Source organism: Mus caroli, chromosome 12 (assembly GCF_900094665.2).
Source record: "Mus caroli chromosome 12, CAROLI_EIJ_v1.1, whole genome shotgun sequence".
In the NCBI taxonomy this organism is placed as follows: domain Eukaryota; kingdom Metazoa; phylum Chordata; class Mammalia; order Rodentia; family Muridae; genus Mus; species Mus caroli.
The window spans coordinates 103124238-103147495 of record NC_034581.1 but is presented as its reverse complement, the minus strand read 5'-3'; the positions used below and the strand labels follow the sequence as shown (position 1 = coordinate 103147495).

General features: G+C 50.6%; 1 protein-coding gene and 1 long non-coding RNA gene across 6 annotated transcripts in view; one reads left to right on the top strand and one right to left on the bottom strand.

Moving 5' to 3' along the window:
- Nucleotides 1-23258, bottom strand: part of Evl (Enah/Vasp-like) — a 124618-nt gene that overhangs the window by 1131 nt on the left and 100229 nt on the right. For 3 of the 5 annotated variants that reach the window (XM_021178559.1, XM_021178558.2, XM_029484429.1), the window contains exons 4-13: nt 13938-14001; nt 12777-12835; nt 11556-11785; nt 10892-11013; nt 7572-7632; nt 5833-5896; nt 4089-4155; nt 3940-4002; nt 1281-1347; nt 949-1006 (exon numbers count right to left, since the gene is read on the bottom strand). In XM_021178559.1, coding sequence (XP_021034218.1) covers nt 949-1006; nt 1281-1347; nt 3940-4002; nt 4089-4155; nt 5833-5896; nt 7572-7632; nt 10892-11013; nt 11556-11785; nt 12777-12835; nt 13938-14001 — 855 coding nt within the window. The remainder of the gene's footprint in view (nt 1-948; nt 1007-1280; nt 1348-3939; nt 4003-4088; nt 4156-5832; nt 5897-7571; nt 7633-10891; nt 11014-11555; nt 11786-12776; nt 12836-13937; nt 14002-23258) is intronic. The other 2 variants (XM_021178561.1, XM_029484430.1) reach the window with 1 other exon arrangement.
- Nucleotides 11425-23258, top strand: part of LOC115032777 — a 26481-nt gene continuing 14647 nt past the window's right edge. Inside the window, exons 1-2 of the long non-coding RNA XR_003838395.1 lie at nt 11425-11482; nt 12195-12260. This is a non-coding gene — a long non-coding RNA (uncharacterized LOC115032777). The remainder of the gene's footprint in view (nt 11483-12194; nt 12261-23258) is intronic.

Sequence of the window (23258 nt, the reverse complement as noted above, 5' to 3'; positions counted from 1 at the left end):
CCTGCCTCCCTGCAGAGAGACAGTCTCATCACTTCTTACCAATCTTACCACTTTCCACTCCCTGTCTCTTCCCAGGCAGCTAGCTATCTTGAAGATGGCCTATTGCACTCAGTGTTTCCTACCCAGCTATTTTCCCAAGTGCCAGAAAGGGAGCCCCTGCCACCCCGCCCTGCCCTGCCCCACCCGGAAGCTGGAAGTGCCTGGCAGCCAACTATTCTTTAGCTGTACTGTTTCCTTCCCTGCATTCATGAATGCTCAGACCTGTAATCCAGTAGGACTGGACAGACAGGACTTGCGCCCTCTGTGGCCAAGGGTTGTAGCTGCTATAGAGACTAGCCACCAGGTCCTCACAGTACATCTTCCCCATGGGAGCCTGCCATTAGCTGCCCCTCTGGCTTCATAGGCCTTTCTAGGGCAATCACTCACTGCTGCTAGCCTGGGAACCAGTGAGAAGTGAGGCAGCATGTGGGCAGCAGGCGCAGGTGCAGGTGCAGGTGCAGGCTATGATTTGCTGCTCTGTTCCAGCCCAAGTCAGCCCTCAAAGGCCCTGGTGGGGTCAGGTGTGACACAAGGGTCACAGTCTCAGTTTTTAGTTTCCCAGAGCTCTTCTGGGAAGGAGAGAACACCATGTCTGCTCGTACACAGGATCATGCAGGCTGTAAGGAAGCTCATCGCCCTCCAGAGGCAGCAGTGGCAGGGCTGGGCAGGCAACAGATGTGAACAGGAAAGGACAGAAACTAGGGGGTGTTTCCACACCCATCCTCTCCTGCACACGTGATCTGAGAGGATGCTGAGGAAAGGGAGGTCTCAGACACAGAAGCCACACCCAGAGAGAAATGCAGTCTTGGTAAAGCACTTTGTTTTTCTGCACCTGTTTCCAGGGCTGCTCACTGGGGCGAGTGGGGTGCTGGGAGGGAAGTGAGCGCACCCTGGCTGAGGTCCACTCACCATCAATGATCTCCTCCTTCACCTTGTGCAGCTCCCGAACCACCTCCTCCAGGATCTCCTGCTGGGCAGAGCCTCACAGTGAAGGGACAGACGCTGGCTCCAGGGGTATGCTGCAGGGCTCTTTCCCTCAGCCTGGCCCTGGGCAAACCCTGCCCTCACCACCCCTCAGTTTATGATGGCTGCCCACAGGGAGGGGCTCCAGAAGCAGGCTGCAGGGAACTCAAGACTCTCCTTTTCCTCTTCTGGCTAGGTTCCTGCCTTTGTGGCAGTCAAGTATGAGACCCACTGGATAGAGCTAGTCCTCAGCCTGCTGACTGCCCCCCGGCTCTCACCTGTTTCATCCGGTCCAAATCTAAGGCATCCAGGCCCACGTCATTCACACTCCCAGCAGGCTTCACCCTGGAATGGGAAGGTGGTTGCCAGGGTCTATAGGCACCTATGCTGGGGAGGCCTGGGGTGTCAGAGTTCTCTCCTTTGGGCTCCCCAGCCCTTCTACTCTATTTTACCTAGGGCTTCTGGGAAAGGCTGTGCAAGTCCTGCCTCTCAAAGGTCTCTCCACAATCCCTTAAGCACATTTCCCAGTCCAAATCAGGACATGGGTCATACAGGAACAGTCTTCTGGCTTGAAAGGCCTTATGCAGAGTAGGCAACTGAGCCAGACTGCGTCTGTGCCAACTGCCTCCCTGAGGAGGGGCGGTACTAATCATGTCTTCTGCCACAAGGAGCTTGTGTTCCTAGCTGAACTCTGGTAGTTATCTCCATGCTGGGGTAGCACTTCAGCTAGCATTCCCTGGGCAGGAAGTGGCTCCCCTACTTCTGCTCTTCCTGAAGCATTCAAGGATGTGCTTTGCTCCTTCTTATTGGTTATGCTTTGAACAAGCTCTGGACTGACATCATTGATCTGAACCTCAATGCCTCGTGCACAGGCACTCTCCCAGATACTCACTAGCCACAATGTGAATCTAGCTCCAGGTCTTTCAGGACATGGTGGGGTGCTGACGGCAGACATAGTCTGGACCCAATCCTCTGTCCATGTGGACAGAAGAGCTATTGAAGCCTGTGGCTCCAGGGAGAGGTATGAGGCTGGAATCAGGTAAGGGAGACTGGGATGTGATGGAATTTCAATGTCCATTTATGGGGACAACTTGCTGTGTAAGGGGTGATGTTAGGAGAGTGAGGGCAACTGATCTCCAAAATTTGGGAGAAGAGGCTGAAAATGAAGTCAGTTATGGTGCTGAACAGGTCTACCTGGAATTCTGGGTCCTGACAGGCAAACACACCCAAGCTTCAGGTCTTCCCGATGGGCTGCAGGCACCATCTCAGCAGTGACTGCTGGGGACCTGAATCATCTACTTTACTCTCTATGCCTCAGCTGTCCCTCGTCCACGCAGCAGCCATCATGAGCAGCATGTATGCTGTGAGCAGGTGGTTCCTATACATTTTCAGTAAAACTAGAGACCAGTGCTGGGACTAGATGCCCAAGGTGGGATGCTACCAGTGTGTGTGTGTGTGTGGGGGGGCTTCCTTCTCTGAGGAGAAGGGGAAGGGGCAATGGGGGGAGGAGTTTGTAAGGGTGGAACTGGGAAGAGAGAGGGAGTGGGGCTGTGATCCGGATATAAAGTGAATTTTAAAAAATTAAAAAGAAAGCAAGAGAGAAAGGAGAGGGTGGAAATGAATCATAACAAAAACACTGGAGATCAAATTTGGCCTGAAGCTGCAAAGAGATTTCATTCTTTTTTTTTTTTTTTTTTTTTTTTTCTGAGACAGGGTTTCTCTGTATAGCCCTGGCTGTCCTGGAACTCACTCTGTAGACCAGACTGGCCTCGAACTCAGAAATCCGCCTGCCTCTGCCTCCCAATTGCTGGGATTAAAGACGAGTGCCACCACTGACCGGCGAAATTTCATTCTTGAAGAGAGGCCTTGGCCATGTGTCTGCCCAGGGAAGGACACTGAGGAGATGGGAGCATCTCTGAGAAGCCACGGCAGTAAGGAAGGACTAGCTCTGAGGAAGACCACAGGTCTCTTCCAGCCTCATCTGCCAGCCCTCCTTCTTTCCTGTGTCAGGTGTTCTGCAGCGAGCATATGCGTGGGAAATCAGCTTGCCTGAGTGCTCATGGTCAGTCTTTCTGCCTCTAGCCACACTGCCTGTTCTTCAACTTTGCTAGGGTGGCTGTGTTCAAGGCACTACCATCTTCCATCTCTTCTGGTTGATGGCTGCTTCCTGAATCTCGGCAGCACATTCTCTCACTCAGAGGCATGGCCAACCCCTCTCTAGAGCTTCCACGCAGACCATCAGTGCCCTCAATGTGGCCTGGAGCTTCTAGGGACCATAGCTGTCCCTGGCACGCAGCCTGGCTCCCATGGTCTGCCTGTCAGGGCTGGGCTAGAGCTCTTGCTCACCACTTTGTTTTACTCTGCAAGCCTGGCTTCTGCAGTCACTTGCTCTGTGACAAGAGCTGCTTGCTCCCATTTGGGGTGGCCAGTAGAGAGATTGCCTAGTACGGGCTCACGGACCTTCAAATGCAGGCATATTTGGCTTCAGTTACCATCTTTGTCTTTTGGGTCAGCTGAGTTTTCAATGGTCTATCCTGCTGTTATATTGGCATTTGGTTTGGGAAACAAGGACGGGAGAAGCTGACTTTCAAGAAGGCCGACTATGCGTGCTGCATGCAGAGACAGGGGCCCCAAGGACGATCTGAAAGGACAGGGTGCTGGTGGGAGGGATTGACTGCTTGGATTTGCTTCTCTCTCCTCTGACAGTCATGCCTCTGCAGAGCCTGGGCCTTCTCTTCTTAGGAGAGGAAGCCAGCCTACACCCCTGTGATGGCCTCTAGTTTTGCCTCTCTCCAGGTCTGAAAGAGCAGACTACCCTTCCCAGAGCAAGTTGTTAATACTAAGACACAAGACAGGGTTGGGGGTGTTAGTCATGAGCCAGGGGACAGAGGAGGCCGCAGAGCCTGGGCAACACATGGGCAGGAGGGTTGTCGGTACCTAGAGTGAGGCTGCGACTGAAGGGGGCTCTTAGCTTCGGGGCTCTTTGCCACAGACGGGGTTCTACGGCATGGAATGAAAGAGACATGTGAACCGGTACCAGATCCTGCCCGCAGAGCAGTCTCTTGGCCCTTCCCAGAACAGCTCACCTGGACAGCAACGAGGACACAGGTTTCTCCACCGAGTTGCTCCGTTCCCAGGGTTTTCGGCCAGCCTCTGCCAATTCATTTCATGAAGGGTCAGAGCTGAGAAGATTCAGTGTCACCCACTCCCAAGTCCTCTCCGCAGGAGTCTACTCAGACTCTGGTGCAGAGCCACAGTAGAAGATGCTAAGAGTAGAGCTGCAACCTGGTCCCGAGTCTCAGTCCTCTTTCAGCAGGAACTGTAGGTAGCCTGCTGTCACTGCATTCCCCACTATTCCCTTGAAACCTGAGTATTCTACATAGAACTTGATTCAGCTGGTAGGGAAGTGGCAACTCCAGCTACAAATGAGCAGGCAGGGATATGAGCCAACACTCTCATTGGTCTTGTCCTGGTACATCTCCGGTGGCCAGGCTTCCTGGATCCCACTGAACCTCTGCCCACTAGTCTCTTCACACTGAGTCTGGCCTGCTTCCTTCCTGAGCCTGAAGTAGCTTTCCCTTTTCCTAGTATGCAGGCTGAGGGCCTCATATGGATGCTTGGAACCAGAGGTTACTGCAGATTCAGAGTTCATATGAAATTCACTGCAAGTTTTAGAATTTGGAGCATTTTGCATTTTTGCACTGTGAATACTCAACCTTTGTTGTACTAGATTACAATTCATGTTTCAATTCACAGGAGAAAGACTGAACTGAGCAGAACACACTGGCCGTGGGTCAAGCAAAGGGACATTGGGTTGTCCTGCCCTAAGCTGAGTCTTGTCTGCAGAGCAACCGCAGGTCTGAGGCAGGTTACCTCAAAGCCACCTGGCAGGTGCATGGGGCCTAAAGACACAAAGTCTCCAGACTACAGCCATCCTCCAGGTGTGTGGTGCATGGGGCCTATAGACACAAGATCTGGACCACAGCCACTCTCCAGGTGTGTGGCCTCAAGCAGAATGCTTGGCCATGGGTAGTCAAAAGCTGCTAAGCATAGGAAATCCCCGTAACCCACAGTAGGGAAATGAGGACAGTGACAATGAGCAAGCCATCTAATGCAGGCAGCAGCACTTCAGGAAGTCCAGGGAAGGCTGGACACATGCACACTGGTGTGAACAAAAGCTGACAAGAGCATCCATCTGTTCAGTGGACGACCTGATTCCTCTGCTTCACTTCCCACATTCATGAGCCCCAGGCTTGGCTCGAAGCTGACAGTGAGTGTGTGGCTAGTTGAAGCCAGCTTCTGGGTCTTGTCCCTTAGCTAAGTCTCATAACACTGTCCTAATCACAAACCGGGGGCCACATTTAACTGTAGGGGCTGGGGCAGAGTCAGGGGTTGTGCTTCTGGTAGAGAAAGGTGGATTGGTGATCTAACTGTAGCATTAGTCTAGTTGACATTACACAGGAGAAACCAAGTATGACATTAAATAGCTTCTTGGTCAAGGGGGGGTGGCTAAGCAGTAGCGTGGTAGCTTGCTAGACTAACGTGTGGAGGCTCTGGATGGTTAAAAACCCCAGCACCACTGAGTCTCCAGCCCCTACATGATGTCTCCACTGTGAATGGAATTGTTAGTGTTCTTCCCTTAGCTGGACCAGATCAAGGGCCCCTTGTCACACCTGCCTAGCTGTCTGCTTCGGCTCCTTGGGGAAGTGTGGAAGCTCTGAGGACCTGGAATTCAGTAGATCTGATGCTCTTATCCATAGAGTGAAGTGGCCGTATCAGCTGACTGCTTGCTCTAAGATCTCAAGACTTGTAGGGTAGGTACCCTCTTACCTGAGGAATTAGATGGCTGGCTGGTGGCTCGGGTCCCTGGGGATGGGGAGGTGCTAGGGTCTTCCTAAAGTGAGAGAGAAGGTCCTGTCATTAGTCTGCTAGCAACAAGCTAGCTTGCTTCCTGCATGTCCTCAAGGCATAGGCTCAGTCTATGTCTCTCAGTAAAGAGCACAATCCTTACATCACCAGGCTGTAGACAGTGAAGCAGGGACCTCAGGAAAGCAGCTTCTTGGGACCCCAGCACCCTGCCCAGGCCTTATTTATACAGAAGATCTGCCTTTTTTTTTTTTTTTTTTTAAAGGTGAAAAAAAAAAGAGGCCCGACGAGGGTTTCAACAGAGCCTCACTAGTGAAAGCCACTCTTTAAGGCTCTATGGCCTGAAGTATTCTGAAGCTGAGGCTAGCGAGTACTTGCTGGCACCTAAGAAAAGCCAGTGCTGACTCTGGAATCTGAGGCCCAACACACCCATGTAAATATCCAGTGGCACTGGCCAGCAAATCTGACTTAAGGCCACAGGCATTGAAGACACAGGGCAGTTGGTTGAGAACTCCATTTTGGTCCCTGGACAGTTCTGCCAGGCAGCCCTGTCTGTATGAAGGGCATGGCAGAAGCAGAGAGCTGGGGAATGGGGGGTGACCTTCCTAAGCAGGGGTCTGAGAGGCAGGCCCTTCTCAGTAAGGCTCATGCAGCAGGTACAGGCTGAGAGAGGCCATCTGGTGAGCAGAAAGCACTGCACATGCCCAGGCCGAGTGAAGTGGCTCGTGTGGAGACTGAATGAGGAGAACAGACTGGCAGGGAGGCCGAGAGCCCAGGGGCACCAGACCCACCTCACTGGCTAAGCATGTAAGGAAGACCAGGCAGGCAGCCTTCATGCTGTTTGTGTTAGAGGCTTTACTCAGCAGTCCCTGTACAATGCCATTTATTTATTTATTTATTTATTTATTTATTTATTTATTTATTTATTATTTTGGTTTTTCGAGACAGGGTTTCTCTGTGTAGCCCTGGCTGTCCTGGAACTCACTTTGTAGACCAGGCTGGCCTCGAACTCAGAAATCCANGGCTGTCCTGGAACTCACTTTGTAGACCAGGCTGGCCTCGAACTCAGAAATCCACCTGCCTTTGTCTCCCAAGTTCTGGGTTTAAAGGCATGCGCCACCACGCCCGGCTCATTTTTTTTTTTTTTTTAAATAAGAAAGCTTATCATGTACATAAAAAAAAAATTGGTCACCATAAATAGAAGTTGAGGCTAAGAGCTCTGTGCTGACAGACCAATCTCCATATGCCTGCCAGGGACAAGAGTCCAGGGTTCCAGAACCCTGCCATGGCTGGGGACCACAGCTCCCACTGGGCTTGATGGATACTCAAGTGGATTGTTTAGAATTTTAAGTAATTTGAAATAAGACCACTCTAACTTCAGACTTCAGTAGATGTTTCCAGTCCCTTTGATGCAGCCCTGGCATGCTGGAGCATAATGGTCCTGAGTTCCCTGGGATTCTCTAAGGCTGGGACTTTCCTGTCTATTTCTGCTTTCCCTGCTGAGTGACGGCTCCAAGGGTCTGGTCAAAAGAATTCTCAGGAGATGCAAGCCTGTTTGGGCTTGAAGCATGACGGGATCCCTGTCCCTCCCTCACAGCTATGTCTTAAACCAGGTACTCAGCTTCCGGTGACTTCACTGGGAGATGTGCTTACACCAGAGGCAGGCCTGAGGGTGTGGGCCGGCTGGGTAGAGTGGTGCCTACCGTTTGGCTCTCATCTTCCTTTCTGTCAGCGGGCTTGTCTGTCTGGGAGGCTGCCTTTCTCCTAGATGTTGGGGAGAAAAAAAAAATACAAATCAGCTTCCCAAGGTCCCCCGTGGACGGGAACTCTGGGCTGCCTCCACTCACACTTGGTTCCCTGACAGACTGTGTGTAGCTTAGAATGCTGGCTTATGTGGATAGGCCACTCGTTAGGCACCCTACTTTCATGAGCCAAGGCTAGTGGCTAAGACTTTCTATACTCACCTATGACCTAGACTCAAAACTGGTCTGGGCAGGAAGTAAGCACTTGGGGTGTTTCTTTGCTTACTGAGCTGGTGGTGGCCATCGTTTGTGAGGGAGAGACATGGTAGTGTTTAGGTCCCCCAGGGGACAGGGTTACTTAAGGCCTGCAGAGGGACTGGAATCCTGGACCAGTCTGTCTCTCTGAGTCAGAGCTGTGGGAGGCTTCTGCTGCAGCTGAAGCACCTCAGCTCTAGCATCATGTCACATGGGGAAGGCTTTCTCTTACACACTTGTGTCCTGGACCTCAGTTAAGCTAGCCACACCCTTTCCAGTCTAGAATAACACTAAGGAGCTAAAAGCACCCAGGAGAGCAGCAGGGCTCTTCTATACTCAACTCCTGCATTTTCCTCCTACGCATGAATCTTCTACAGGACTCTAACTTTACTGGTGCGTCCAGGTCTCAATGTCACCTGCATCTGCTTCCTCCCAGGTGTAGACACAGGCCTCTACTTCCCAGCAATGTGCTCCAGTGCATCTTCAACTGTGAGGCCTCTCATAACCTGAGGTGAGCAGCCTGCCAGGAGTGAAGTGAGCCTGTGTGTGCTGAGGACTGTCTCCGGCTGCCAGTGGCAGGGCTCACACAAGCTGTCTCAGGACGGGGCAAGAAAGAGGAACAGCAAAACAGCCTTAGAACTCATGGACTGTGGTCCACCGTAGCCAGCTAGCATAAGCACGGTGGCTGTGCCTATGCCTCGGCGCAGCTGCTGTGGAGAACCACCCTGCTTGTGGCTGCCTCACAGTCCATGAGTGCAGGAAACTCTGAGGGGCGTCCAGCCTCACTGGGCAGTGTCACTGCCACTCACAGTGATAGCGATGGAGCTTTGTCAAGCATCCATACTGGAGCAGATAAATGATTCAACCACCACCCTTAGAAGGAATTTAGAGATGTAGATTGTGAGTGGCCTTGGGGAACAATTTGAAGGTCAGAAAGGAACACTATTAATAGTTGAGTGAGGGAATTTTTTTGAGGACAGGGAACAAGAAACAATGGTAGCCTGACTGGTCCTAGCTGATGCACCTCTTCCTTCCCGAGGCTGGGCTGGCGAGCAAGGTGATGACTAATTTCTTGTACTCACCTTTGCCCTAGCTTCCTGATGTTACTTAATGAAAAAAATCGTTAATGAGTAGATGCACCCTGGGGACTAAGAAACGCTTATTCATGTGAGAGTATTGGTAAATATGTTTTTCTAAGAATACTCACTGTAATGGATCACTTAATGAAAAGTAGAAGGTAATCACATTGTGATTTATTTTGTACCATTTGAAAGATTTTGTTAGGATATATAAATTGTGGAAGAAAAAATAGTTATATATATATATATATTTGTGTGTGTGTGTTGTCTGTATGTTTGTATCTCTGTGTATGTGTGTCTGAGGGTCTCTGTATGTGTGTGTATTTATGTGTGTTTGTATCTCTGTGTGTGTTTGTGTGTGCATGTGTGTATCTGTGTGTGTGTGTGTGAATTTTCTCCTCCTTTTCTTGCCAGCTCCAAAGAGTTTCTCACTGGCTCCAGTAAATCAAGTTTCGCCCTCAGAGAAAAGTCTGCTGAATGATCAATCACTGATTCTACACCCACCTCAGTTTCCCCGACCTGTGGAAACTGGCCTTTGGCAAATTATTCCCCCCACAGACTAGGACCAGTAAGTTCATCAATTCTCTTTCTCTATTTCTTCCCACTCTGACCTAGCTTAACCTTTGCCTGCTCCACCGCATCTGTCATCACCTCTTCCTGGGTGACAAAGGTCTCTTCACTGGTCTGCCTAGTCGCTTTACCCCATGATGCCCACTGATGCCCAGAAGCCACGTTCCATCTCTTAAAATCAGAGGGATGCCTGTGCGGAGAGTGTTCCTCAGGGGTAGTCATTTGCCTAACATGTGATCGGGCATGTGTTCCATCACACAGACAATACAGACCAAGCCACTGGTGAGCGCCTCCTGAGAGGCACGTAAGTGCCTGTGCCAGCACAGCAGCCCTCAGGAGGCGCTCACCCTGTAACTTCTCCACTGCAGGTGGAGCCCTGCTAGAAGAGAAGCAGGAGAAAAGGCTGCAGGACTGCTAATCTCATGAAGCAGATTTCAAAGACTTGCCTGGTTGTTCCTTACAGACTGTGCAAAGCACGTTTGCTTTTGTAGTGCCTGGACCCCACCTCTGACCCCTCAGCACCTGGAGTCTGCTTGGCTCCTGGCAACTCTAACCTTTTCCTGTTTTTAGAGATCCTGTTTTTTGGGATCCATCATCCAAGCCAAGTTGTTAAGCTCACTGGTCTTAGATTGAAGGAGGGTACAAACATTTTCTTTTCTAAAATGTTTTCTCCTGTTATCTGAAGCCTTGTTCAGCTCTGAGATCCAGTTGGGCAGTGAGGCACTGTTTCAGCCTCCTCTCCAGCTGGCCTCCTTCAGTCTTCCATGTGCCGACTTCTCAGCCTGTGCTTGAACACTGCCCGGCCGGCACCTCTGCCACCCTCAGCCCACGGAACTGCACTTCTTTAAGCAGGGGACAGGTAGAACCTCTTCAGTGAGCCGTCTCTTCCTCTTGCAGGCCCTGACATACTGTTCTGTGAAGGCTGCTTCATGTCTGCCTAGACTGTTTAGGAGGTCTGGGAAGGCCAACGCTGCCTACAGAAGTAGTGTTGGGGGCAGTGGGGTGTCTGTAGGCAGAGCTCTAAAACTCTGGGACTGTGTTGTATTTGTTTGTCTCTCAGTTTTTCTTCTTTTTTTAAAAAAAATTTTTTTTTGTAATTTATTTATTTCATGTATGTGAGTACACTGTCGCTGTCTTCAGACATACCATTAGAGGGCATCAGATCTCATTACAGATGGTTGTGAGCCACCATGTGGTTGCTGGGAATTGAACTTGGACCTCTGGAAGAGCAGTCAGTGCTCTTAACTGCTGAGCCATCTCTCCAGCCCTTTGTTTGTCTCTCAAGTGCAGTGGGTGCTGTTCTAGGCCCCCTGAATGTATACTAGCAATGACATTCAGCTGAGGACAGTGGCTTCCTCTAGGAGGCACTGTACCCACCTCTTAGCCAGCAGCTTGTTCATTTCTTCCATGAGGCCTCCTCCACCTCCCCCACTGCTTGCCCGGTTGGCATCGGACTTTGAAGTCCCGCTAGGACTGGAGCCTCCAGATGCATCTTCTGGCTGAGGGTAAGGAAGAAGTGTGTGTCAGATGCTGACCCAGTGGTGGGAACAGAAAGATCCTAGGAGCGAGGCTGCTAGTTTAACACTCTCAAGTCCATGGAAAACCAGAATCTAGGGAGGCTCAGGGACAGGCTTGGTAGGCCCACAGGCATGAGTCCTTGCCAAAGCCAGTTAGTTACAGGGAGGAGGGAAGCAACTTTCAAGCCAGAGATATGTATCAGAGCATTCTTTTATGACCAGACTTATACTATCTGCAGATCTTTCCAGGAGCATGTGCACCCGGGGTGGGGAGCTGAATCAACTGGAAGCACATTCCATGGGAAAAGCAAGGGCAGATTCAGTACTTATTAACTAAGGCAGCTGGTAGCTGATCCAGTGCTGGCCCTGCTTACTTGTTTACTAACTGGCAGAGAGCTGGCCAGCTGGGCCTGGGGAAGAGAGTTTTGCTCAGTGTCTCACTGATGAACAGGTGAGGACAGGGTGAGTGGTGAGAGTGATATGTAAAGGGTGGCTGGCCTGCCTACCCTGACGGGAACTCTTACCCGCTGCACCCTCCTTAGCTTGGCTCCCGCCAGAGCAGCAGCCAGTCCTGATGCAGAGCTCTCATCATGGTTGGTCCCTTGGGCTCCTCCAGCTGGCAGTGGGGGCGGGGGTGGGGGAGTAGATCCTGTGGGTGGAGGTGGAACTGGGGGTGGAGGAGGGGGTGGAGGTCCACCACAGGAGAGAGTGGTACTGGCTGCCGATGAGGGATGCCCAGGGGGGAGAATGGGCCCTGGAAAGCAAAGGGGAGGAGTCAGTCTCCAACACCTAGGGGTGTCCAGCTACTGTTTTCATTCTGGGTCCTTCAAAAGATTGGAGGGCAACTCGCTCATCAGAGATGAGGTGCAGAAGAGTTTGTCTCAGGAAGGCCCTACAGAACCCTTACCATTACCATCCCTTCCTATGCCAATCTCCCAGCATCGGGTGCTGGCTACACTGGTATACAGTCACTTAACACCCTTACCATTACCATTCCTTCCTATGCCAATCTCCCAGCATCGGGTGCTGGCTACACTGTTATACAGTCACTTAACACCCTCGAGCACAGCAGAGCTCCTCTTGCTCTGCTCCTGCCTCTCCAGTGTGTGTGAGGAGTTCCTGGCAGTGCCGGTTTCCATTTTAAGTACTTGGCTCCCTCTTAGGTACTGACTGAAGTTGGTCTGAAGATGTAAGTGGGACTCGTACTTGGATCCTAGGGTCTCTAAGAGGTAAGGAACTGTGGGTCCAGAGATGACCAGGAATTTGGGTCAAGGAACCATCGAGGGCTGGCCTCCACTATGCACCTAGTCAGGCACCTCCAGTGAATCAGACACTGTGCCATACACTGAGGGGAGTAGACCCTCAGGGTCAGCCAACAAATCACAGAGGAGAACACAGACTTGTGCTGCAAGGCACGCTCTACTAGACGTATGCACAGGAAGCCTGTCAGAGCTGACGCTCTTGTAAGACTGCCCGACAGAGCTGGGAACAGACAGGAGAGGTGGTGTCAGGACAGTGAAGGAAGCAGTCTGAGCCAAGAGGATGGGACGTACGGGAGGGAGCCATGCTGGTAGAACTAGACTTGCTCAAGACTGTACCGGGCAGCGGAGGCGAGGGAGGTGCTGCAGCAGCTGAGAGGGCAGGGTGTTTGAAAAGCAGGTAAGGTGGTTTGTCATGAGGATGCACTGGGGGGTCAGGGCCTCTGGGGCAGTGCGGATAGGGCTGGAGGAGGGAGCCTCCCCTACCTGTGGCCGAGATTCTCCTCTCCAGAGACTCCTGGCGGTGCTGCTGCTCCATTACTTGTCTGGAAAGCAAGCACAGCAGACACCTTGAGCTCTCTGTGCCCACGCTCCCACATTTGAAAGCTGGTGCTGTGGCACTTCTCATGCCCACAACACGGGGCCTTGTTTGTGTGTGGAGGAGAAAGGATTACCCTGAGTGCTGTTATAGGCACCACCCACTTTTCTTCTCTTTCTTCCTTTTTCTTTTTCTTTTCTTTTCTTTCTTTCTTTTTTTTTTTTCCTTTGGTTTTCGAGACAGGGTTTCTCTGTGTAGCCCTGGCTGTCTTGGAACTCACTATGTAGACCAGGCTGGCCTCGGACTCAGAAATTCACCTGCCTCTGCCTCCCAAGTCCTGGGATTAAAGGCGTGCGCCACCACTGCCCGGCTTTCTTTTCTCTTTTCTTTTCTTTTCTTTTCTTTTCTTTTCTTTTCTTTTCTTTTCTTTTCTTTTCTTTTCTTTTCTTTTCCTTTTCAGAAAGGGTCTCTCATTGATCTAGAACTTAGCAAGTAGGCAAGGCTGGCTGGCCAATGTACACCAGGGTTTGTCTGTTTGCCTTTGCCTCCTAAACTCTGGTATTCAAGTGGCTGATGCCACATCTAACTTTTTAAGGAAATCAAAACAAAAGAGTGCTGGGGCTCTACTCAGTGCCCTGCAAGCACGTCACTGGCTGAGCTACCTTCCTGCAGCCCTGGGTTGCCTCCAACAGAGACAGAGACAGATGGAAGAGGACTGGTGAGCTGGGCACACTGAGTAGAAAATACCTCAGAGAAACCTGTGTGACCCTCTGGCCAACTGAATTCACTCAGTGGCGTGAGTGGGCTAATGGGCTCGTCTGGCTGTTTGGAGCCACTGTGGTGGCAGGAGAAATGGAAGCTATGCCTCATTTTAGTCCTTTAGAGGGCTCCCTGGAACCACAGGGTTACTAGGCAAGCTTCAGAAGGAGTTTAGGGAAGTATGAGTCTGTGGGCGATGGACCTGTCCCCTTAGTCTGCAGTGGCATGTGCAGGTGTCCTCTGTTGCCCCTGTTGTTAGTGGCCTCAGCTCTGTGTGTCTAGGCTAACTGAAGGGTGCCCTGGCTCTACTGGGGAGCTTTCAGTCAGACATCTGTGGGACATGGGGTTACCTTCTCTGGATGTCCATCTCTTCAGGAGAGGGGCCATTCTGCACCTGACGCTGTGTGGAGGGGCCTGTAGGGAAAAGATGCAGAGTAGAAAGGTCAGAGGAGGGAAGAAGGGCCCCAACACAGAACTGTAATGGCACCCTCTCCACCCTCCAGAGCCCAGAGGAGAGATCTTGCCTGCCTCTAACAGTGGGCTCTCACACCCGTGAAGCACCGGCACACCTTCATCTCTCTATGTTTCCTGTGGCTCTCCCTCTGAAGCACAGTGGAAACTAAGTTCTGCTCACACCTCTCTGCTTTTGTTTAAACAGCACCTGCTGTGTCTGCTCACTTGCCACTGTCTCCTCAACCCCAACCCTGGTATGTCAAGAATCATGAGCCATGATGGGTTGAGTGAAGGACTAATACCTTCAGCTGGTGACTATCAAGGCCAGATGGAACCTAGGAACTACACATGTGTGGGGTGGACCCTCCTTGGACCTGCTACTCACATTGGGAGTCTGGGGCTGTGGGAAGAGGCAGTGCAACCCTGCACGGCTCCCTTTGTTCTGGGCCACCATGAAAGCTCCTATGCCATACCCACTTTGGACCTGAAAGGATAGAGTCCCACTGCCGAACCTCCTGTTCTCAGGAGGGCTGGTGCTGGGACCCACATTTAAAGAGAAATCCAGGCTGCAGCTCCAACCTGAGAAAGAGCTGATCATTTCCCGAGGGCCAGTGCACATCGTCCCTTTGTAAGTGTAACCAGTGGCTTGTGCAAACAGCTTTGTTTCCACCTTTGGGTGAAGTGAGTATGAATCTACACCTCAGACAGCAGGCAGTCTCTTCAGCCGCCCACTTCCCAGAAGCCCAGGGTCTTAGTGGTCTTCTTCCTCTTCTTCTGTACAGAAAATGTTATTTCCTATGGGAGCTTGATCAGAGCAATTCCCAGACAGACAACTTTTACTTAACCTAGATTTCAACTGTAATTCTCACACAGCTAGGAGAGTGCCCATGAGGAAGGACTTGAGACCACCAAGGAAGCCAGGCCCAGGAAGTTAGGTGACTTGCTCAAAGGTGCAAGAAGCAGAGCAAGACAAAGCACCTGCCACAGCACTTGTCTCATTCTCAAGTTCAGTTTCAGCATGTCGGTCAGCCTGGCTTGAAGAGTGAGATGGTGGACTCACACGCCACCTACAGAGCCACAAGCTGCCCCATCCCTGGATGGAGCATTCAGGTGCAGACTTGTGTCTGCTCAGCAGAAAGGAGTTGCTTGACCTCTGCCTTACTCATTCTGGTGAAGGCAGGTTTCACAATGCCTCAGCCCGACATTCTGGGACTCTGCTCTTAGCCTGGCCAAGGCTGTGGAGGTTTAAATGAGAAATGTCCTCCACAGCTCTGGCTATGTGAACACCTGGTCACCAGTTAGAGGTGGTGGTGGGGGAGGTTTAGGAGGTGTGGCCTGCTGCAGGAAGTGTGCCCCTGTGGGTGCTCTGCTCCTGCCTCCACCCCTTCCCACCATGATAGGCTCTATGCCAAAGTGAGTGAGTTGCTTTTGCTTTTGCTTATGGTGTTGTCTTACAGCAGCACATAGGCTTTAGGTTCAAGCTTGAACAACTGAACTCACCCCTGGGTCGAGACTGCTTTCCTCCTTCTGGAGGCCAAGTTCCTATTCCGGCAACCTTGTGTTACTCCTTGTCTGAGGCTTTGTCCCACCTTATGACTAAGACCCTGAATGCCTGGTCCACACTGGCTGATGCAAGGCCTGCTCAGCTTCTGGCCTGGCTTGGTTACTATGGTTGTTTCTTTTCCTGTTAAGACGCTCTGATAGCAGATATGCTCACAGTGTGCTGCTGTCATTTACTTAGTCTTCTCAGTCTTTATGCTGACCTAGACTCCCTACACCCTCAGCTAACCTGCTACTACAGAAAGCTGGGGAAGGCCATCAGGAGCTACAGTCCCTTCCAAGCCTGGCGCTCTGTCCTGAGCAGGAAAAGATGCTCTTGTACATGTGAGGCCCTCTTTCCTAATCCATTTTCCAACCACATGAGCCATGGCAGATTCTGACAGAAGGGCTGGGAGGAGGTTTCTTCTTCTATAATGGTTGCTGGTCTCCTGAGAAGCCCTGGAGAAGAGCCCACTTACAGGGGCTCCAGCTAGGCAGCATTTCTCAAGTGGGAGTAGATGTCAACAAGAAAGCTATGGTCATGACTGATGAGACGGTCATCCATCCTGTGCTGAGCTACTGCAGATAACTTCCCTTATGGCTGTAACCACAGGCCAAGATGGTGGACTCACGGTGTCACCTCTTGCCTCCTGGGCTGAGCTGTGAGCCTGCAGGATAGAGGTGAAGAGAAGGAGGGTCTCTGATCCCTAACCCACCCTCTACAACTCAGTATTTAAGGATATTTATTTTATTTTAGTTTGTTTGTTTGGTTGGTTGGTTTTTCAAGACAGGGATTTTCTGTTCAACAGCTCTGGATGCCCTGGAATTCATTCTATAGACTAGGTTGGTCTTGAACTCATAGATATCCACTTGCCTCTGCCTCCCAAAGTGCTGGGACCGAAGGCCTGCACCACCATGCCTGCCTTAAGGGTATTTTAAAAAAAAGATTCATTTTATGTTTATTTATGTGTATGTATCTGTATCTGTTACATGAGAATGGCACCCATGAAGGCCAGAGAGGGCACTGGATCCCTTGGAGCTGGAATCAAGGGTAGCTGTGTAGGGGTATAGTTCAGTGGGTGATGTGCTTGCTGCACAAGCTTGAAGACCTGATCTTTAGCGTCATGTAAAGCCAGGAGTGGTGTGTATACCTGCAACCCCTGCAGGGCATGCCTGACCCCTGTAGGTCCAGCCCCCAGAGTGGGCCTTACTCCCAGCAGCAAGCCAGGCAAGAGACAGAAGAGAACTACCTCCTGATACCCTTCCTCTCGGAACACAGAGAGCTGCTAGCATAGGGGCTGAGCCTCAGGTGGAACTGGAATCCAAGCTTATCTGCTTCAAGCTATGATGGTTCTTAAGAAAGATTGACTTCTTGATGTTGGGAAGGTCTGCTTTCTGCCTCAATTACAAGTACGACCACTCACTCACACTTCCCAAATACCTGGCAAATCAGAGGATGTCCTTTATCCTTGAAGGTCACATGGTGGGGATCATGACAGAAAATAAACAAGAAGAGAGTGAGAAGGGCCATCTCCACCCATGGGACCACAGGAAGCAGAATGACAGAATGAGAGATGCTCTGGCTGGAGAGGACAGAGCAGAGTATAGCTGGAACATGGTGGGAGTCAGGAGACTGAATCTCTGAGAGTGAGCTCAGCACTGGGCAGGGCAGAAGCACACCAGGGATCCACTGGAGGTGACAGGCAGGTAAGAGCAGCCTACTCCATCCTTCACAGCTTCTCCAAGCCTCAGTAAGCTTAGTAGTGCATGCCTTTAGTCCCATGTACTGGATCCTATGCAGGAAGTCCTTCTCTTCATGGATGAAAACTGTCTGGTCAGAGCTGTGCCTTGAAGTCTGATGGAATTAGAAGGGGTGTTGTGTAGGAGACCAAGCTCTGCTGTTCCAGTCCTCCCACTAGTCCTCCACTTCACCTTTCAGCCCCTTCCCATTCCTGGCTGTACACTTGTAGAATGCTTATATTTACAGAAGTCTCCTCCAGGGTGATTTTATCCACTGTATTTATTTTTTACATTTTGAGACAAGGTCTAGCCTCCTGAGTTTTTGCTGGATTAGTCTTTGATGGGTTTGCCTCTAAGTAGTTAAGACTTCCTTCCTTCTTTGTACCTCAGTTTCTTATACATGTGAAAGATAGAAATAAGGACCATTTACCTCCAACCCTCCCACCCTGCCTTTGGTTCTGGGGAAAAGTCTGGGACAAGCGCTCTGCCACTGAGCAACCGAGCTACTCCAGACTCCAAATACCTACAATTCAAAAGGACAAACAAGAAAACATATCAAATTATTAACAGTGGGTATCTTAGGATCATGGGGATTTCTCCTTATTTTGAATTTCCAGGTACCACCTTTGGGACAGGTAACAAAGTGGTTACAAGTCCCTCCAGTTCCCGGCCGGGTGTCAGAGGAGGCAAGGTTGACACCTGCTCCTAATGAGGGCTCTGCTCCCTCCCTCCCCACCAAATGACACTCTGGACAGCAGCCTCAGCTCCTCTGGGACAGAGCCCAGGCTAAGTCTCCAGCTCTCCTCGTTAGGAAAGGTATCTCTTGGGCTTCTGAAAAGATGGAACCTGAGATCCCAGGAGTGCCAGAGACAAAGGACCTGTACCCGCTCAGTGAGGCCTGATGTAATTTCTGGCCAGCAAACGACAGCTGCCTGCTCTGAGCTGGGCAGCTGCCCAAGCCCTCTTGAGTCGCTCTCTGCTTCCCTTGCTACCATCTTTCTAGCTGCCTGTTTTTCCTCTTTCCCTTTTGGCTAGAGACTAGGCCCTTCCGCCTGTATGGGCGCTGTTCCTGCTGCTACATAAACAAGTGTCTGTGTAGGAAGGGAGTCTTACTTAAATAAACAGAGAGTTACCAGGCCCAAGCCACATAGGAATGGGTAGGAAGACAATGTCCCCCAGCCCACGAGCCTTCTAGTACACTCATACTATCCTCAGTCCTGGTACACAAACGCCTCCACATCCATACTTACAGAGCAAAGCCACCCCTGGGTCAAGCTCACCAAAGGACAAATGCTTGAGTGTCCCCACCTTCCACATTTTTGTTTTTTGAGACAGGGTCTCACTGTGTTACTCTATGGCCTGGAGCTTGCTATTTAGCTGGTCTGTACTCACAGAGATCTGACTAGTCTCTGGCACAGCAATTTAGGCCCACGATGGCTAATGGCCACTGGCTGTTGTGCTCAGATCACATCTTTGCCTGCTGACCTCTGGTCCTCCAGCAACATTCCCTCACTCCTGAGCCCTGGCACTGGGCTGAGCAGTTACAACTCAGCAACTAGACAAGCAGATCGTGTATGGCCTGAGAGCATGGACTGCGACAGCCCTGTGGCATGGAGGGCCTCTCTTACAGACAGGGAGACTGCTTCCAAGAAGGTAGAAGCCCAGGCCACACAGAGAAAAGAGATCACCAGACTGTGCCATTGAGCTTCAGAAATAACATGCAGAGCGGAGACAGATGACAGAGACCTGGTGTCCGTGAGTATTCCTCTCTGGTCCTCCTCCTTACATGGAGACCCAGGGATAGGGCAGCAGTTTGCTCAAGGTTACATCCACATCAGAGACAACATAGAGCCAGAATCCAGCCTCCAGTTCTCAGGTCAGAGTACCCCACCCACGGGCTTGGCTTGTTCAGGTGATCTCCTTAGGCAAGTAGCTCTTCTAATACCGTCCCCCCACCCCCTTTCCTAATAACTCGTTAAGGATCACAATATTAATCTTAAAATGAACCTCAAACAGGATTACAGTAACCATCTACTACATTTTTGTGGCTTACAAAGCATTTTCATATCACTTTGGGGGATTAATTTTCTCAATTCTCAAATAGGATGTATTAATTTTCCTTTACAGCTAGGGAAACTCAGACTCAACTTGGGAATGGAGGACATCTTGCCTCTGGAGTGATCAGGCCTCCACCTGGCACTGCAGCTAGAGCAGAAGTCCAGGCCTCCCGATGCTAGTTTATCCTGCCAATTCTGCAAGGACCCTAGACTCAGGGGGAGATGCTCTCCCCAGGATGCAGCACTCAGCCCCCCTACCCCAGCCCCAGCAGTTGGGAGAGAGGAATCCCAGGAGGAGCAGGAAGGAAGGGGAGAGCTCCATCACCTACAGGTCACTCTGCAAAGCACGGTGCAGTCACAGTGGCAGAAGCAGAAGCAGTGAAAGGTCCACTCCCTGCTGACCATTACCGGCAGAGCTCCTCCGCACAGTCTGCAAGGTGCCTTGCGCATCCTGGCCACTTACCTCCTCTTCCTCAGCCGCCTGGCTGGTGCAGTGGTAACTGATATGCTGTCCTGTGGGCAAGTGGGCTTCACTTTGTCAATCTTTAATGAAGCTTCCCAGCTAACCTATCAGAGCCCTCCTGGCTACCTGATTCCAGCATGCTCCATGGGCCCTGAGGGACTGTGCAGACCCCTTGCAGCAACAGGGCTACCAGGTGTTTGTCTGAAGGGCCCTCCCAGCCTAGCTCTCTTCTTACTCTAATGGAAGCAGAGATGAGTTCAGGAAGAGGGGATGGGAGCAGGCAGAGGAATTCCTGGGCAATTTTTCCACTGTCTCTTTTGGCTTTTCTCCTAACTTGCTCCTTTCATTCATAAATTCTTCCCTAGCCTTACCAGCTCCAAGGTGTGCAGGACTGCCCCACTCCTACCCCTAAGCCTGCCAGCAAACATCCATTTCACACTGAACTGCCACCCCTGCTGTCCCCAGGCAGTGCCACTGCACTTAGCCATGCCTTAGTGCTGTCATGCCAGTGGGTACAGTGACAGTGTCTTCTGTGTGGCAGGCTGTTCCTGGTTCCCAAAGCCTGGCTCTACAGCTGCTGTAGTTGTTTCTTCAGGGCGTGACACGAGCATTGCCTTCCAGAGCAGGGCTGGCTTTGATGGCTACATGGCTACCTGGCTGGCAACTATGGCCACAAGACAGGCAAGACTGACAGCCAGGTCCATGGGAACCAGGCCCTGAGATGCTGGACATCACTCCCTCCTGCCCCATAGCTGCTCCTGCTTCTTGGAGGTTGAGCTTGACAATTTTAACTGTCAACTTGACACAACCTAGAAGCCCCTGGGAATATCTTATAGGGGTCCAAAAGAGGAGAAAGCTAGTTGAGAGCAAACAAGGATGCATTTATTCTCTTTACTCTTGAGTATGACTGTGACTAACGCTTGAGTTCCTGCTTTGTTGTCCCTGAAGGGATGGATGGTCTATAACTCTGTAGGCCACACAAACCCTTCTTCCCCAGGTTTCTTCTGGCCATGGTGTTTTATCACTCTGTATAGGATGTTAGTATTGTTTACAAGACATGCCCATTTCCTCTCATGGACTGTGGTTTCTCCTGCTTTTGGTCTCCGCCCTCTCCCCTGAAAACTCAAGTGCACATACATTCTCTGGCTTTTCTAGCTCTAAGCATTGTTTGTTTTCATTTGGGGGACTTCCCAACAGCCTCCCACTGGCCTCTTCTCAGGCTTGCTCTTCAGGCCCGTGCCCACAGTTCCTCACCATTCCTTGGACAGGGACCTATAGAGATTCCCTAGTGGTTCTCATGGGAAACACCCTATTTGGGACCTGGGGGCTTCTTAAATTCCTGACCTAGCTTCTTACTGCCTCTTCTCTTCAGTGACTGTGCTAGTCTTATTTCTACTTGACACAAATAGAGTTATCTGAAAGGAGGGAACCTCAGCTGAGAAAATACCTCCATAAGATCCAGCTGTAAGGCATTTTCTTAATTATTGATTGATGGGTAAGGCCCTTTGTGGGTGCTGCCATCCCTGGGCTGATAGTCTTGGGTTCTATAAGAAAGCAGGCTGAGCAAGCCATGGAAAGCAAGCCAGTAAGCAACACCCCTCCATGGCCATGGTTTGAGTTCCTGTCCTGACTTCCTTCATCGATAAACAGTGGTAAGTATAAGCCAAATAAACCCTTTCTATCCCAACTTGTGTTTTGGTCATGGTGTTTTGCAGCAATAGAAACTCTGACTAAGACAAACTGGTACCAGGATTTTAGGGTATTGCTGTGACAGACTCTATCGATGTTTTGGGAATATTCTAGAAAGCCATCAAATGTTGAAATCAGTGCAGAGGATGGGAGTCTAGCTGGTGAAGTTAAAGAGGGAAGTATAAAAACTCTCAAGGCCATTTGCTATTTTGAGTTAAGGTTCAGCTGGGGCTGAAGAATTAGCTGTGATTAACAAGATACCAGAAGTACCAGAACGAAGCCTTTGCATTGCTGGGACACTCAGTGCTGGTAGGCTGAAACTGAAAATTTGGTGGTGTTTAAGAAGAGACCAGCAATATTAAGTGAAATCTTCTGGGAAGTTTCCTGAGAGTCAGCACACAAGCTGTGCTCTAGAGGCAGCCAAACTTGGTAGTATAAGAGTCAAGCATGGGGTACTGGTTTTGAGAGCATGAAGTGGTCATGCAGAGCAGCTGAGGCTTCTTCGCACTGTGAGAGGCTATTGGTGAAAGTGCAGTCTCAGTGGCAGTTAAAGGCCAAGGGGTGAAGGGTTCATACAAAAAAGTTGAAGCTTGGTACCTGAAGAGAGCCTATGAGGGGCTATTGGTGAAGGCAGAGCCCAGTTGCAGCAGAAGACCTCAGGATTCTGGGGTCTTTTGGGTACTGGGGAAAAGTCAGAACCATGGGAAAACCACCAAGAACAGCAGCAGCAGCGGAGTGGAGGCAGCCAGAGTCTAGCACACAAAGCAGTGTGTGTAAAGCAGGAGAACTGCCTCAGTCTCTTTGGAAGAGCCCTGAAGATCACAAGAGAATCCAAGATAATTGGACCCTGGGCTATTTGTACTGTTGGAGTTGGGCTCATAATACACTGCTGGTTTTTCCCTCTTGAAGAAGGTATTTAATTTAATTTTGATTTTTATAGGAACCCACAGCTGAAAGACTTTAAACACTAAATTGGATTATTTTAGACTGAAATTTTAATGTGTTTGAATGTATAAAGTCTGTGAGACCTTAGGGATGGATGAGAAAGGAAGAATCGTGGCTCAATACTGATGTGTCTGCATGTCAAGCTGAGAAGGGGCTGGTTGTGCTGGCTAGTCTTATTTCAACGTGAGACAAACTAGAGTTATCTGAAAGGAGGGAACCTCTACAGAGAAAATGCTTCAAAAGATCCAGCTGTAAGGCATTTTCTTATTTAGTGATTGAGAGGGGAGGGCCCAGCCCACTGTGGGTGGTGCCATGTCTGGCTTGGTGGTCCTAGGTTCTATAAGAACAGGATGAGTAAGTCATGGAAAGCAATCCAGTAAGCAGCACCCTCCATGGCCTCTGCATCAGCTCCTGCCTTCAGGTGCCTGCCCTGTTTGAGTTCCTGTCCCGACTCCATTCAGTGATGTGCAGTGAGATGGAAGGGGAAGCCTGATAAACCCTTTCTTCCCCAACTTGCTTTTTGGTCCTGGTGCTTTGTTGCAGCAACAAAAGCACTGCTTGGACCAGGCTGCTAAGCCCGTGGACTCCTCCTTCCCTTCTCTGTGAGAGAGAACACATGCCTCCCTGGGATTGCTCTTCATATGGATACCTGTTACCACCATGCTTCTCTGAAGCACTTGTAACTTTATTTTTTTTTTTTGGTTTTTTGGAGACAGGGTTTCTCTGTATATCCCTGGCTGTCCTGGCACTCACTTTGTAGACCAGGCTGGCCTCGAACTCAGAAA